At 36.2% G+C, this 17,583-nt stretch overlaps 1 protein-coding gene across 3 annotated transcripts in view; it reads right to left on the reverse strand.

Moving 5' to 3' along the window:
• Positions 1-2,941: 2,941 nt before the first annotated feature.
• The window catches only part of QSER1 (glutamine and serine rich 1), a 77,020-nt gene continuing 62,378 nt past the window's right edge, over positions 2,942-17,583 (reverse strand). For 2 of the 3 annotated variants that reach the window (XM_046016103.1, XM_046016105.1), the window contains 5 exons: positions 16,822-16,959; positions 14,282-14,379; positions 9,905-10,057; positions 7,578-7,673; positions 2,942-6,571 (listed from right to left, as the gene is read on the reverse strand). In XM_046016103.1, the coding sequence (XP_045872059.1) occupies positions 6,431-6,571; positions 7,578-7,673; positions 9,905-10,057; positions 14,282-14,379; positions 16,822-16,959 (626 nt within the window). In that variant the 3' untranslated portion in view covers positions 2,942-6,430. The remainder of the gene's footprint in view (positions 6,572-7,577; positions 7,674-9,904; positions 10,058-14,281; positions 14,380-16,821; positions 16,960-17,583) is intronic. The other variant, XM_046016104.1, reaches the window with a different exon arrangement.

Below are 17,583 nucleotides of genomic sequence, written 5' to 3' on the forward strand. Positions count from 1 at the left end.
ACTCTCCCTCCTCAGAGTATTTCGCTCACAATGAGTACTTTCTTTTTTTTTTTTTTTATTAACATATAATGTATTATTAGCCCCAGGGGTACAGGTCTGTGAATCGTCACAGCATGCAGTGAGTACTTTTTTTTTTTTTTTTTAAGATTTTATTTATTTGACAGAGATCACAAATAGGCAGAGAGGCTGATGCGGGGCTGGATCCCAGGACCCTGGGATCATGACCTGAGCCGAAGGCAGAGGCTTTAACCCACTGAGCCACCCAGGCACCCCCGCAGTGAGTACTTTTAACAGAAATATTCACTTACTTTTACCAGGACTTTGTTCCCTAATTATCCCAGCTGGAGTCTTGAGCCCAAAGGACAGAGGAATGGGAAATCATGGTCCCTGGGTTCTCTGCAGATGAGGACAAAAATGCGAAAAATCATGGCCACTACATTTCACTTTTTCATAAAATATCAGTAATTTTTCTATTGTACAAACTCTTGGTGGTGTCACTTTCTTCCCATGCTGCAATTACATATTGCTAAGGTCCTTAACGCGTTCATTGCGAAATCCAATGAATACTGTTCTGTTTTTACCTTTTTAATGATCCCTGTGCTTTCCTTACAAAGCCCGTTATTTGTTAAATATTTAATGAGATCAGATATTGCGCTGGATGCTGGGAATGCAACGGTAAGCAAAACACACATAGGCCCCATCACATAACAGCACTGGAAAGACCACCAAACAATCAACCTTAACAAAGTGCAGTAAATGCTACATTAGAGGAATTATAGGGCACATAATCTGGTTCAGAGGGTTAAAACCTCTTATGTTAAACAGAAGTGATGTTGAAGTGAAATCTGGAGAATTAAGAGATGAAGGAAGCCTAGTTCAGCACGGGGAGCATGAAGGACTGGAGGCAAGAAAAAACACACATTGGAGGAATTTGAAGATGTTCCTTAAGCCTGAGCCACAAATAGGGAAAAAAAGGGCAGGAGAGTTAAGGAGGGCCCGCCTCATTTCATAAAGAACTTTTTTTTTTTTTTAAAGATTTTATTTTATTTATTTGACAGAGAGAGAGATCACAAGTAGGCAGAGAGGCAGGCAGAGAGAGAGCAGGAAGCAGGCTCCCTGCGGAGCAGAGAGCCCGACGCGGGGCTCGATCCCAGGACCCTGAGATCATGACCTGAGCCGAAGGCAGCGGCTTAATCCACTGAGCCACCCAGGTGTCCCCCTACGGAACTTTTAAACGGTGTTAAGAGTCCGGGTTAAAGGCAAAGAAAAGCCATGGTAAGATGGTGAAGAGCAGACAAGAGAAACTCATTCTCCCTGCAATTTAGGAAAAACATTTCTACCATGTCCATTATTTTTTATTCCATATTTTAAGTGATTTTCACTGTTGCCTTTTCTAAATATTGTAAAAGGAGCTAAATTAAAAGAAAATCTTTAGGGGCACCTGCGTGGCTCACTTGTTAAGCGTCTGCCTTCAGCCCAGGTCATGATCCCAGCGTCCTAGAATGAGCCCTCTGAGGGCTCCCTGCTGAGTGGGAAGCCTACTTCTCCTCTCCAGCTCCCCCTGCCTGTGCTCCCTCTCTTGCTGTCTCTGTGTCAAACAAATTAATAAAATCTTTAAAATAAATAATTAAATCTTTGACTTGGGTGAAAATTACCTCTCTATGTGTCACAGGTAAATTACATGTAAAACAGAAGTTATTCTGCGGAGCAATTTCTTGACTCCCGATTAACATCACAAAATAGATAAGGTTTAACAATAGACTAATGGGTAATTGTATCTTCCTTTTATTTGAAACCAGTCAGCTCTAAATTATTCATGCTATCTTAAGGATAGATATATATATACATAACCTAAAATGATCAATAATCCAGATGGTTTCTATTTCACTCTGGAATGTGACTTTATCTTCATTTAAACACAAGTGTCCCTGAAATCTAGGAATTTACTGAAAGCCGCACCAGATTGCTGGAGGGGAGGTGGGTGACAGGATGGGGTAACTGGGTGATGGGCATTATGGTGATGATTTAAAATATTTAAAATATAATATTATGGTGATGGGCATAATAAAAAGAACCAGAAAGTAACAGGACATTAACAAAGCAGGGTAGAAGTGCTATCATTTAGGTTTGCAATATGGATAATTTTAATGACTATTTTCTAAGATATTTGAATGACTATTTTCTAAAATGAACAGTTTTAGCAATGAATGGAAAATAAAGCAGCAGCAATGTTACAGAATTTTAAAATCTTTTTTGATAGAGATCATTGATTAGATTTAGTTTTGAACAATATAAAGTAAGTCAAGGAATGAAAATGCTTTTATAATCAAAACTAACTGGGGTGCTTGGCTGGCTCAGTTAGTGGAGCATGCAACTCTTGATCTCAGGTTGTGAGTTTGAGCCCCATGCTGGGGTGTAGAGATTACGTTATTTATTTATTAAGAAGAGATTTGTTTGAGAGAGAGAGAGAAAGCAAGAGCAGGGGGAGAGGCAGAGAGAGAGGGAGGAGACTCCCGGCCAAGCAGGGAGCCCGATGTGGGGCTCAATCCCAGGACCCTGGGATCATGACCTGAGCCCAAGGCAGATCCTTAACTTACTGAGCCACCCAGGCGCCCTTAGAGATTACTTAAAAAAACTAATCAAAACACAGCAAATATGCTGAATATATGTTTACCTGAAATAAAGTTTTTAAGTATCATATGAAGATAAAGGCAGGATCTTATTCTGAAAATTAAGGAATCAGGATACACTGGTTTTTATCTACTCAATAGCTTATACAGACTTGTTCCTAGTAACTTTGTTTAGGACTTTATAACACGCTGTGTTGTGTTGTGTGAAGAATTTATAACGTGATGATGCTTTTGGATAATAGAATACCTCAGTTTTCAGTTCTTAAAAAAATAAAAAACCTCAAAACATTCTGATTTTGTTGTTTAAAAAATTGTTTTCATTTTAATGATCTGAGTTAGTAACAAACAAATATACAAAATTGTCTTTCACATTTCCATACATTGTATTATGGACCACTTAAAACTCTGGGCTACAAATGCAGGTTTCTTTGTATCCTTAACTTCAATTATTGTCACTTATAAATAAAGGTGATTTTCGAAAACATGCATTTGGGAACATAGATGCCAAAGTTGTACATGTAAGTTAATGCACAACCAATAGTGTACATTGTTCATTTGTGCAGTTAAGTGTCAAATGCAGTAGACAGGTAGAAGCAGTTATCCTGGGACAGTTTACTCTACTTGAAAAGCATTTTTGAGAAGCAGATGGAACTACAGTTTAAAACAAAAGCTGTATTGTACAAATACAGTAAAAATTCACAATTTGCACATCCGAAGCAACTTTTGGGACCCAAAGCTGATTCAATAACCTTGCTGCTATATTGGTTTTATATGGGTTTATCTCCAAAATCACAGATTGGAAAACAGCTGTTTCAACAAAAATAAATATATATATTAAAAGGAAAGTGAGATTAAAAAAAAAGTGAGGAAAGCTCTGAAAAGAGTAATAAGGTATGAGTCACCTGTAATTTTCCTTTTTAAGTTTTAGAAATTTAAAGAAATTTAGAAACGTAAAGGTAATCTGAACATTTTCTAAGCTGTTTTAAATTAGGATTTTTCCATCTCACCAATGTTTTCTATTTGACAGTATAATAGAAAAATGGATGGTTTCTATTATTGACTTACCATGATAATTCGTAAGTCATGATAAATTTGTGACTTCATTAGAGGATCAAATAAGTGGAAACTGGGTTACCATGAAAATGGAAACAAGGAAGCCCCTTCTATAACTGTTGATCTGAACTAGAAATAAACACCAACACAAAGTGATTTTTTTTATATTAAATTATTTCCAGGTATTTGTAGGGAGGAAAGTCCAATCTTACATAAAAATGTTTTCCTGGATGGTGGCAATATGTGCTCTACCTCTTTAACTCTATCTACAACCTAAAATTATTTCTAGATAATAAATTTCAAACTCCCTGGCAAGGAATGTGAATACTAATCAGCTAGGTATTTATTCAATTTCATACAAAGAAAGGACTCATGAATGGTATTATAATAAGAGTTCCACTTTTTGCTAAGGTCCAAGTTTGATGTCGTCGTCTATAATGTATGATCAAATGAGAGAAGATGGTATAAAACAACTAGGTCTCTTGCAGGCAGTTATCAAAGACTTGGCCTCGGATTTTTATGAAAATACTTGTTTTATTAAAATGAATACACTGCCAACATTTTGAGGGCAACTGCAGTTGAAAAGGAAATGGATTATTTTCTATAGGAAAGATAAGATCAACTTTAAGGAAATGTTCCTGTTTTCCACGGGCCTTACGAAGGAGACATGGCTAGTGATTTCAAACATGTACTTCAAGTGTTACCTAAATGCACGATGGCTTTTAAAAATGTTTAACCATCAGTGATTCAGGAAAGTAAGCTGGGGGAGTAAAGACATGTACGTATAACCCTACATTAAGAGATGTAGTTATCTACTCTGCACCTTGGAAATGAAAGAAACCAATTCTGTCCAGACTCAATATCAGAAAGAAATATGGCTGCTTCCTACTCTTCTCCACTTGGCGAAATCAATTTTATGATGCTCTCACTGCTGATACATCTCACTTGAGTTAGGCAAAATGGATCTAGGTTACTTTTGTTTTCAAAATAAACTGTTTAAACTTTCAGAAATGGAGTATTTAACCATTGAAAGAAACTTCTGTTATTATCTTGTCTAATGGCAGGTATGAAGATTGTTGGATTAAGGATTATTGCTTTTAAGAAGATAACCATTAGAAATAAATATGTAAGCTTAACTCAAAAACTCATTTCCTACCCAATGTTACAATGTCTTATTCTCAAATCAAGTCACATATTATCTTTAATTTTTTGCCAGTTTACCAAGGTTTTAAGTATAAGAAGTTGGCCTGTTAACTCAAAATCAAGACAACAGCAATGTCCACATAAGCATGTCTTATTTGGGCAATGAGCAGGAACACTGCTTTCTTGATAGGACTTAAGGCACTAAATGGTGGTAAAATAAACAAAAAGTATGATGATTAACAACTTCTTTAGAATCCTAAAAAAGGAGATCGTTTAAGAAGGACACTAGTAAATTTTTTTTCTCAAACAAATAAGGCATCCTGTTGGCAAACACAAATAAAACAAAAGGTCATGTTGAACCTAATACATTCACTGTCTTAGCTAAACTACTGGAAACACTAGCTATCAAACGAAAGGAAGCTACAACAGCATGTATAAAGGTTGGAAAGGCACCAAAAGGAGAGTTCTACCACTTCCAGTTCTAAGAGTTAGGTAAGCTGTGTTTAACACTGCATGTAGCCTAATTATAAATTTTATTCTTCCAAATGTATAATAGTGGTTAATTTTGATTTTGACAAATCGGTTATTCAAGTACTAGTTTAGTAAGGAATTGATTTCCATGAATTAGAAAATGACTGCAGTGTCTAACACAACTCCACTTATAAAGCTACACTAATTCTTGTACTGAATGCATATTCTGGATAACACTGAAGCAAATCCGTATAAACAAAAATGGTTACGTTAAGATAGAATTCACAATAGAAATTCAATATATAACTAAATAAGATTTACTGAAAATAATGAAAAGTGTAGTACAGATACATCAAACATAATTATAACCACAACATTTTCCTTGTGAAAAATACAACTATTAGTGAAATAAAATGTACAATTGAAAATTTTTCCAAAGGAAAAAACAGTATAAAGGAAAATACTTTTCTTTGAGATAGGGAAAATAGTATGTCATTGTTTTCATTACAATATAATTTGACACAAAAAGCAGTCCTAGAATTGCACCAATTCCACATCCAGTTTCCTGAACATGTTAAGAGTAAAAGGAGTTCGTAAAGCAGAATGCAGTTTCTGAATTTCATATTTTAAAATGAGGATATTCTCATACAAAATGTCACATCACACCAGATCTGTTTACATAATGTACAATACTTTCTGTTTTGTGGCCAGACACGAATATAAACATAGGCATTTGGTGCCACCTCTCTTTCATTCTGGTGTTTAGTCAGAGTCAGGAAAAAAATAATCAAGTTACTTAAGTGTTATCTCTCTAGCAATAAAGAAAAATTATATTTAGTGCATGCTTCATCATTTGTCAAAAAACATTTCTGAAAATAAAACTCAGTTACCCAATGGTTTACAAAATAGAAAAATCATTCATTAGGATAAAAATGTGGTGGGATTTTAGGTCCATTTCCAAAGGACTGACTTCCTGGGCAGCACCACTGTCCTTGAGCAGAGGTCATCAGTAAGTTCTATGAGCAAAGCAGGTGTGCCTGACATTCACTTATCTGGCGCCCTACCCACCCCTGGACCCCCCGCCTCTGCCAGTTCATTAGTGCTATAACACAGACGGAACCTTTGTGGAAATGTTAGGAGCATTTCTGCTGTACATGATTTAGAAGTTCTCCGAATTTTTCAAATAGGTCTTCCACCCATTTTACATTTTTCATACAAAGTTGAACAATTTCTTCCTGTCCCAAGTCTTCATTTCTTTTCTGCACAGAAGAAATCTAAAATAAAGAGAATTACCACATTAGCTTATATTTCTCACTTTATTAGCTCTTCATACGGGATTATGGTTTCTGTATCTTGAATGAAAAGGATTCTATGACTATACCTACAAATACTGATTTAAAAAAAAATTTCATCCATGGAGAATGATTATTTTGCATAAATTTGGGTGAAGTCTAATCCTGTCATTTCTAGCTCCATGAGGGCAAGGAGGAAGGCTAGAAAAAAAAATGGTTCAAACTTTCTGAATTCCTTCCAGTTGTGTTAAAAGCTAAGTGACAGATTTTGGGGTCCTGCATTTCAGGGCATTGTAAAAATAGTCATCATATTTTGCACGACCATCTTTATTTTCTCCTTTGCTAGAGGTTAGATTTATGAACATCTTTCCACTGATTATCATCAAATGCTTCAAGTGCAGTCTCAATCCAACTTAACTCTCAGTTAAACAAGGGGTAGCGCTGATCAAAAAAGTACAGTCTACAACTGTTTAAGCTTTGAGGAAATTGATCATTATTTTCCAGCCACAAAATGGTATTGTTGTCATATATAAATCCTGAGCAACTTAAATTGTGATACTTAAAACTTACAATTAAATTTTAACTATCATTTCTTCCTGCCAACACACAAAAACCCCTTTCTCTCAGCAATGAGGTGGGACAAGGCCATTCCAGTGATAAGGAAGACATCGGGGTATCAAAGCACTGACTGAAGTGAATTAAAGCAGGATCATTATGTATTATGAGTGAAGAAAATGAAATCAAGTCCCATTTATTATGGCAAAGTAAAGCAAGCAAAACAGCTTAAAAACATTACCATTTACAACTTCTGGAAGAGCCTCAGATTAGTATGAGCACAACACATAACAGAGACCCAGGAGAACGTTATTTATAAGCCAATACAGACACATGTGTTTAACAGTGCTCTTTAAGACACTAAAAAGTACTACAGCTATAGTCTCCTTAAAGTTCAGAAAAATATTTTTTTAAATAAATGAAAAAAAATTACCTCATCTTTACATATCAGATAAACATGATATTTATAATGATGGAGTGAATGATACAAAGAATACAGCTGTATTTTCTCTGGATCAACAGCAAACTCCTATAAAAACAAAAGAGTTTATAGACATATTTATTTCATGGAATATTTGAGCTCTGAATACTTTTACAAAAATATTAGACCAGAAGCCTGAATGGAAATTTTAAAAATGAAATGACTGATATTGCTAGATACAGGCTTAAATATGGATAAGAGGCTTATTCAAAATAAGAATTTAAATTGTATTTTAGAAGCTTCATTCCTTTTTTCTGAATATAAACACAGTATTTCAAAAAATTCAAACACAGAAAAATCTAAACAGTAGACACACAAGAGGACTTATAAAAGAACCCTATAATCTCTTGCTTCCGAGATAATGGTTTAAAGCATGATATATATCCTTCCATTTCCCCCCCATGTATAACATGTATTAATGACACCAATTCTGTAATGGGAAGGAAATCCTACTACCTATATTGTTCTGCAACTTTATTTTTAATAACTTGTTTTTAACCTAACTAAAACTTGTATATCTTTCTACTTATTACATATAACCCCTACTGCTATCAATTATATGAGGGCAGGGAATTTTGGCCACTTTTCACAGTTCTATTCCTAGTACTTAGAACCATATTTGGCACACAACAGGCAAAATTTTACTGAAAGAATGAACGAGTCTCTTTTTAAAAAGTACATAGGGGGCGCCTGGGTGGCTCAGTGGATTAAGCCGCTGCCTTCGGCTCAGGTCATGATCTCAGGGTCCTGGGATCGAGCCCCGCATCGGGCTCTCTGCTCCACAGGGAGCCTGCTTCCTCCTCTCTCTCTGCCTGCCTCTCTGCCTACTTGTGATCTCTCTCTGTCAAATAAATAAATAAAATCTTAAAAAAAAAAAAATACATAGTATTACATCATCCGGACGGCCCTTTATTTATCCAGTTTCCCATTGGTGAAGCTTAACTGGACTGCTCTTGCAATTGTGCAACGAGCAAAAGCATACGTTTTTATGCATTTGTAAATGCGTTTCTACAGAGGATATTTTTGTTGTGAAATAGATATGTTGCTAAACTGATTTCTAAAAAGGCGATAATTTAGACAATGTTTGAGAATGAGTGAATTCCAATTTCAATAATTTTACAGATATGGAATACTGAATCTTATGGAATATGTGCAATTCACTTATCTGTATGCGTTTGTATCTAATGACAAAAAAAAATACAGAAAATGTAAGTACAGTCTTCAGGTAATTCCTTGGCTATTCATCTACTTTTAAAATTTGCAAGCACTGGGTGCCTGGGTGGCTCATCATGACCCCAAGGACCTGGGATGGAGTCCTGCATCTGGTTCCCTGCTTTTCACTCTGGCCCTCCTCCCACTCATTCTCTCAATCTTTCTCAACTAAAATACATAAAATCTTAAAAAAAAAAAAATCTGCAAGCACTAACTACATACAGATACTATGCTGGACAATGGAGAAAAACAAAATAAGACCAAGTCTCTGTTCCTTGAGCTAAAGCTGCTCTTTCCTACCTGAAAAGACTTCACAGTTAATAATAATATAGTAAAGGGGCGCCTGGGTGGCTCAGTGGGTTAAACCTCTGCCTTCGGCTCAGGTCATGGTCCCGGGGTCCTGGGATGGAGCCTTGCATTGGGCTCTCTGCTCAGCAGGGAGCCTGTTTCTTCCCCTCCCCTCTCTCTGCCTGCCTCTCTGCCTCCTTGTGATTTCTGTTAAATAAATAAATAAGATCTTAAAAAAAAAGGTAACTTCTTAAAAAAAATAATAAAGTATTTGCTTGTTTCAGTATTTTATATTATTATTAAAAAAAGATTTTATTTATTTATTTGACAGAGAGAGATACAGCAAGAGAGGGAACACAAGTAGGGGGAATGGGAGAGGGAGAAGCAGGCTTCCCGCTGAGCAGGGAAGCCCGCAAATGCGGGGCTCAATCCCAGGACCCTAGGATGATGCCCTGAGCCCGCTTAACGACTGAGCCACCCAGGCGCCCCTTGTTTCAGCATTTTATTATTTTATATTTTTAAAAGATTTTATTTATTTGACAGAGATCACAAGTAGGCAGAGAGACAGGCGGTGGGGGGTGGGGTGGGGTGGGGGGAGCAGGCTCCCTGCTGAGCACAGAGCCCGTTGAGGGGCTTGATCCCAGGATCCTGAGATCATGACCTGAGCAGAAGGCAGAGGCCTAACCCACTGAGCCACCCAGGCGCCCCTGTTTCAATATTTTAAAGAGGAATTATATTAACTGGAAAAGGTATAATTGTAACAATCCATACACACTTACTTGTGCAGATTTGGTGGTTGTTTTAGAAGTCCTTAGAGTTTTCTTATTATAAGTTTTGCCGTTCATTTTGATTTTAGAGATAGTAGAACCCCCACTCTTTGCTTTAGAGTCTCGAGTAATTATCGTTAGTTCGGGAAAGCTTTCCAAAGCATTCTTTAAAATAAAGAAAAATAACTGACATCAGAAGAAAACTAACTTCCTGCTATTCAAAACTTATTTAAAAAATACAGAAACATATACATACATTCATAAATAGTACACACATGTATATAGATGGGGTATGGTAAGTATACACAATATAGAAATACACATGGGTATTACACAGAGCCATAAATTCTTTGTAGCTCCTCCATCAAAATATGGAATCTATTTCCTCATCCCTCGAATCTGGACGAACCTTACCTTATGACCTGCTCTATGCCAATAGTGCATGGCACTGTAGGGACTCCTTAACAAGCCAGGGAGTTCTAGAAATGCTCTCTGTGGCTTCAAAGTAGGAGAAAGAAGGACACAAGTTTCTTCAAAGCTCTACCAATTCAACCACTGTCAACACCCTGCCTCTTGGCCACACCCTGCTATAAAGAAGGCATCTGATCCCAGATGAACGGGATGGATCTCTCCCTGATGAGAACAGTGAAAACAAGCTGCATTACAATATTTCTCTGGCTTCACTCCTCTCTGCTTCTTTTGACCTCAGTCGTATAAAAAGAGTCTAAAACAGACTTTGATGCATTTTCTGGCCACAATGACATGGTAGTTACTCACTGATGACTTAGTGGCCACGAAACCAAACCAACTCCAGGCCACTCTTTAAAAAGTCACTGGCAAAAAAAAAAAAAAAAAAAAAAAAAAAAAAAAGGTCACTGGCATATTTTGTCCTTATCCATTTGGCAAATCATCTGGACATGAAAAACTACAAATAACTGAATGATATTTGTAGCTAAATTTAACTAGTTTAAGTATTGTTTTAAGGGCACCTGGCTGGCTCAGCTGGGGACAGGGTTTACCTAAAAAAAAAAAAAACAATGTTATTTTAAAAGATTAAACTGCGTTACTACTGTCATTTAGTACTTTGACACTAAAAGGGCTCAAGTGCTCACAGTATATTTATTATTCAGAATGAAGTCCCCATTTGATAAGATACAGTTTTATAAATAGTTACAACCTTTAGGGCCAACTCTCTTCCAGACTATGAGTTCTCAAGCACCTTTTGTGACAAGACACTAAAGATGACTGGAAGCACATGGATTTCAGAGGAAAACAGAACGCGATTAACCTCAAAAGGCTTTAGGATTCCTTAAATTACTGAATTCATGTGTAATGGTGTTATTTCTAAAGAACAGAAAATCTTTTAATCTTTTATAATCTACTATTTGTAATATTTTATTATTGTAAACACTGTGCATGTATCTTGGCTTTGAAATGCAAATTGCTATAAATGAAAAGAATCAAATTTAATAACTGTAATTTCAAAATGAGAAACTGTTTTCTTTGAAAAGAAGAATATGAAAACTAATTTTTCAGTTTTTCATCATAAACTATTGCATAAGCTTTAAATATCTACTGAATCTATTAAATTCCAAATGGGGCTTTATTTTAATACAAGTTATTAGAGAATCAGTTTAACATTTCTAAATGGTTAGCCAATGCGTGCCTGGCTAGCTTAGCCAGTGGAACATGTGACTTTTGGTTTTGGGGTTGTAAATTTGAGCTCCATGTTGGGTGTAGAGATTACTTTAAAAAAAAAAAATCTTTAAAAATAAAATGGGTAGCCAAAACTGGCCATTTTTAAGATTCAGTAAATTTTTAGAAAACACACATACAATAGCATTCTCTTTTCTGCAGAAAATACTGAACTAGGTGGGGTGCCTGGGTGGCTCAGTGGGTTAAGCCGCTGCCTTCGGCTCAGGTCATGATCTCAGGGTCCTGGGATCGAGTCCCGCATCGGGCTCTCTGCTCGGCAGGGAGCCTGCTTCCCCCTCTCTCTCTGCCTGCCTCTCTGCCTACTTGTGATCTCTGTCTGTCAAATAAATAAATAAAATCTTAAAAAAAAAAAAATACTGGACTAGGAGTCAGTAGACCAGATTCTTAGAACTGTGTTTCATACTACCTTTTCACTTTTTTTTCTCTGCAAATGCATGTCAGTGAAGAATATAGGACTATTAGTAGTCTGATGCCATTGAACTTTGATTTTTTTTTTTAAGATTTTATTTATTTATTTGACAGAGAGAGATCACAAGTAGGCAGAGAGGCAGACAGAGAGAGAGGGAAGCAGGCTCCCTGCTGAGCAGAGAGCCCGATGCGGGACTCGATCCCAGGACCCTGAGATCATGACCTGAGCCGAAGGCAGCGGCTTAACCCACTGAGCCACCCAGGTGCCCCTGATTTTTTTTTTTTTAAAGTAATCTCTGTGCCCAATGTGGGGCTCAAGCTTACAACCCAAGACCAAGAGTCATATGGTCTGTTGACAGAGCCCGCCAGGGCACCCCTGGTGTCACTTAATTTTGAACTCAATCTCAGAGCCCGCCAGGGCACCCCTGGTGTCACTTAATTTTGAACTCAATCTCAGAGCTTTCATTTCCACCTAGCTAAAAGGAAGTCAATTTTCATTTTTATGTGGAGTTCAGATAAAACAGGGATGTGAAAAAGGTATACAAATTACCCAAATGAGTTGATAACTTATATGCACATAAAAACCTGCACACAAATGTTTATGTAGTAGCTTTACTGATAACTGCCAAGTTAGGAAGCAACCAGGAAGTCCTTCAGTACATGAATAAACTGTGCTATAGTCAGGCCATGGAAGATTATTCACTGATAGAAATGAGCTGTCAAGCCATAAAAAGACATGGTGGAAAAAATTCTTTTTTTTTAAACAAGTGATTTTTTAGATCTTTATTTTTTATTGTTAGAAGTAAGCTCTATGACCAACGTGGGGCTTGAACTCACAACCCTGAGATCAAGAATCACATGCTCTACTGATTGAGTCAGCCAGGTGCCCCAGAACCTCAAATTCTTGAGAGCTTGTTTGCAGGTTCTAGCAGGGGAGCGCAGCTACTCGTATAGCCTGGATGGAAGAACTGTCCTCTCCTTTATCGGGGAAGGTCGTCCTCTATGACAGAGTGTGCAGCTTTCGGAGGGACACACATGGAGCTGTGAGGGAGGAAGGCGACACCCGCCTAGCCAGCCAGATCAGCTGAATCAACCCTGGCGATCAGTGGGGTGACAGATGTCGCAGCCAGATCGCCCTCACATCCAGAACCTTAAATTCTTATTAGTATATGAAAGAAGCCAATCTGAAAAGGCTACATATAATATGGTTTTCAACTACAGGACGTCCTGGAAAAGATGAAACTACAGCGATAGTAAAAAGATCAGTGGTTGCCAGAGGTTAGGTGGGGACGAAGGGAGGGATGAATAGAGCACAGATGAAGTTCAGGGCAGTGAAACTAAAAAGTAGGACACTTCAACAGTTGGTAACGTCATTATACTTTTCTCCAGACCAACAGAATGTACAACATCATGAGTGAGGCATGCAAACTATGGGCTTGAGGTTAGAAGGATGAGTCAATGTAGGTTCATCAGTTATGACAAATGTACCACTCTGGTGGGACATGTTGATAATGGGGGCAGCTGTTCATGTGTGGTAGATGGGAACTCTCTGTACTTTCTGTTCAGTTTTGCTGTGAACCTAAAACTGCTGTAAAAATAGTCTCTTGATAAAAATAAAAAGCTACACAAATGTATAAAAAAACTTCTCCCAAGGTAGATATGATCAAATGATTCTAAACGGTATATGTTATACTTTCAATAAGAAAAGCTAGGAATTTTTTGACTACAAAGTAGCTTCTGTGATAAATTTTCTGTCTTTAGATTAGCTTTTTGTTGTTCTCTATTTCTGATAACACCAAAACCACTTTAGAGTTCCAATATATATCTGCCATTATGTTAAGATCAGTTTTTCCTCAGATACTGAGTAAGTCAGGCATGTAAGGGAATTTTGATAACTATGCTAAGGAAAGGCCAATTATAATTATAGATGAAATAAGAAAATTTTGAAAGGTTTAAAAGAAAAATAACTAAAATTTGATAGTTTAAAGTACTTTTGAAAGCATTTGGAAATTATGTAGAATGAATTCTAGATGAATATAAAGTCTAAAAAATGAATTTAAGCAGAGAAAAGCAAATGATTAACACTAAGAAAGGACTTAATAAAATAAAAAGAGAAGCAAACCAGACTCGTAATGAATAAAAATCAAATTTTCATTGGGTGAAAAACTGAACAAAGCTGAGAAGCACTTTCATAAATTTCCTGCCTATTACACTTAAGGGTTTGATTGTCAGGGAGTTTGCTAATAAATAATCTGAAGGAAATACCTTGAATGACTGATCCAAATGAAGATTCAAAAGAAGTCTCTTTCGGTTATCATTCAGCATGCTGTCTATTTTTTTCATATGAGGCAAAAGTAGCTCATCTAAAACAAGATAAAAGTTTAGCAGGATAAACTATCAACACAAAAACTTGCTGAAAATTCAACTTTTTCTCAAAGGTATGACATCAAATTCACTGGTATATATAAATATTACTTTAAAAATATTGGACATGTAGCTTTCTGAACAAAAGCTAACTTGAAAAAATAGGTCTGCAGTAGCCAAGCAAAGCAAGCAGCAGCATAGCAGGATGACAGGATCAGAAGCCCTGGGTTTTACCCCTGCCTCTGCCACTAGAACTGACTGATGACAGCTAAGTGACCAGTAAGTACATTGCCTAATTTCTCTAGACCTCATTTATCATCCAAATAATAATATTATAAAATATAGATTTGTCTGACATTATAAAATTCTATAAAATACTACATGATATTCTTTTAATATTTTATATTATTTATAAAATATTTATATTTTATATTATATTTTATTTGACACAGAGAGAGAGAGAGAGAGAGCTTGAGTGCATAAGCAGGGGGAGCAGCAGAGGGAGAGAGAGAAGCAGGCTCTCCACTGAGTAGGGAGCCCAATGAGGGGCTCAATCCCAGGACCCTGGGATCACGGCCTGAGCTGAAGGCAGACATTTAACCACCTAAGCCTTGCAGGCACACCCCAAGTATGAAATTCTTAATTTAGTTTGGGCCAAAGAAAAAGTACGGGAAGAAAAATGATCAAAATCCAGTTTCAAAAACAGAAGAGCCAAATAGTTATTTCAGAAACGGGGAGAATAAACGTATGATAAAGATCCTAACTAAAACTTTTCACTTTCTTTTTCTAAAGAGACTTTAGAAAAACTTTAAGCTCCTTTAAGAAAAGCATTTTCATCAGACTTATTTTTGGTGCTGTACTAAATATTTTAGGTTACTCGATTACTTCTTAATTTATCAGCATAATAATATATTTCATAACACTAATCACCTTTAATAACCTTTCTGAAAATATTCTGAAAATATAACCCTCAGACTCTGGTTACTAATTTTGTAGCTGAATAAAATGATTCTTTATATTTGGAATACAAACATAAGCACAAAATGAACACTTCTAATTGAAGAACGAGTCCTTAGTGAGGAATGAGTTCTAAGATCACTATACCAGACCTTGATAGTTACATCTTTCTAGTAGTGATTAAACCTTTTCAAAAACTGTAAGAGTTTACATTTCACAAAAGAAAGTTTATGGATTATTTTAAAAATAGAACAATTGCAAACAACAGCAAATGGAGAAAAATCATAAAACTATGATAAGCAATAGAAAAAAAAATCAATTAAAATACAACTACTCCAGAATCAAAAGTACTAAGACATGTAATTCTATGATGCAAGGAGTTTTGATTGAGTGAAAAAAACATTTAATGGCAAAAATGCCGACATGGGGAATTAAGTATTGGATTTTAATTGTGATTATTCTACCATTAACTTGTTCTATAACTCTATGAAATATATTTAATCTCTTTGAACCTTAGTCTACAAAATAAATGTTTTAGACTAGGTAATCTCTAACATCTCTTCCACCTCCACATGATTTTAAAATGACTGACGTACAGATTACTGCCTCTGATTATATGGTCAAAAAAATGATGGACCAGAAATTAGACCCTGGATTTTAATCATTTCTCGGCTACTTAGAAATTGTGGGCTCTTAAAAGCAAGTCACTTAACTTCTATGAGCCTCACTGCTGTCATCTACAAAATGGCTATGTGAATTGTTCTGGGATCAAACAGAACAATGTATATCAAAGTATGTGGAAATAATATGTATTATTAGACATTGTGGTTGAAGTATATTGTTAGTGATTTTTGTTACTATCTTTTGATCATACATGCACACAATTCATTTTGATAGAAGGATAATGGAAACTGGCTCATTAATCACTTCATTCCCTTTTTTCAATTGTCATTGGAGAATGCCATAGTAGCTGAGGGGTAAATGTTAGTGAGCATACACAGGTCACCAGTTTATTTCAGATATTAATTTCATCTCTATTTTACTGTAAGAAAAATTTACTAAAGGAAGAGTACAAAGGAATAATATTAATGAATATAACACAATACATGGATTTACTATTAACTGATTAGAAAATAATTATTCTGTGATGTATCTTTTACCAGACACCAATATAAAATTTTAATCCTTCTGCCACTATTATCCAGTTCATCTTTCCAATTGTTAGAAAACGAATATATTGACATCCGGACCTTGCATGTAAGACAGACACTTAGTGGAGACTGGAGAATAGTTATATAAAGCTGTTCAAGTATTGACAATTCATGAATTATAGAACTACTTTATAGAATCCATATCACCGATTTGTGAACTGACAATGTACAGGTATCTATTATAAAATCCATATATTAAGTGCACAGCTAATAGACAAGAATAAAGATGATCCAGGAAGCGCTACCAAGAAGGCACTACTTAGCAGACTGTACCATTGCTCTTCTCTAAGGCTTGCATTGTGTCAGGGTCCAAAGCAATGCTAACAAGCAATTCCATGTAGCTCTTAAAGGTTTCCTTCATTGCTCTTGTATTCAAAAAACGAGTGACAAAGGGAGCTGGAGGATCAAATTCTGGGAGAGTAAAAAAGACAAAATATTAAATATCCTTCCTGATAACTTTAAAAACACTTTTATTTATAACAAGAGCCTATAAACAGAAAAATCTTTGTAGATAAAATTTCTTCAGATTTCCAGTTCTGCCCATTTGGCTTTTAAAAACACTCTGGGGTAGAGATTCCCAAAGCTGGTTTGTATATCATAATCACTAGAGAGCTTTTAAAACCAGACCAAACCAAACCAAACCAAACCAGGAACCCAGACTGCTGGACTTACTAAAATAGAATCTTTTTTTATTGGGTGGGGGGGGATAGGTTGGTAGGGGATGGTAGCAGTAGTAACGAAGCTTAAATATACTTCTAGGGGTTTCTAGGGGACTCTGACGCCCAAGAACAGCCCAGCATTTGTAAATCAGCCCCGGAGGGATCTGTTTCTTCTCCTCTGGCTCCACCATAGACATCTGCCGTCAGCTTGTGCTACTCCAGAACTCATGGTTTCCCTAGATTAAAGAGACCCCAAAACATCTAACAATTTAATCTACAGCCATATTTTCTTTTTTACTTCTACACTTAAATTATGTAGAATTCTGGTCTAGAGCCAAGGCTTATTCAAAATTAAAAAAATATATATATGTATATA

The sequence above is a fragment of the Meles meles genome, chromosome 8, assembly GCF_922984935.1.
Source record: "Meles meles chromosome 8, mMelMel3.1 paternal haplotype, whole genome shotgun sequence".
Classification (NCBI taxonomy): domain Eukaryota; kingdom Metazoa; phylum Chordata; class Mammalia; order Carnivora; family Mustelidae; genus Meles; species Meles meles.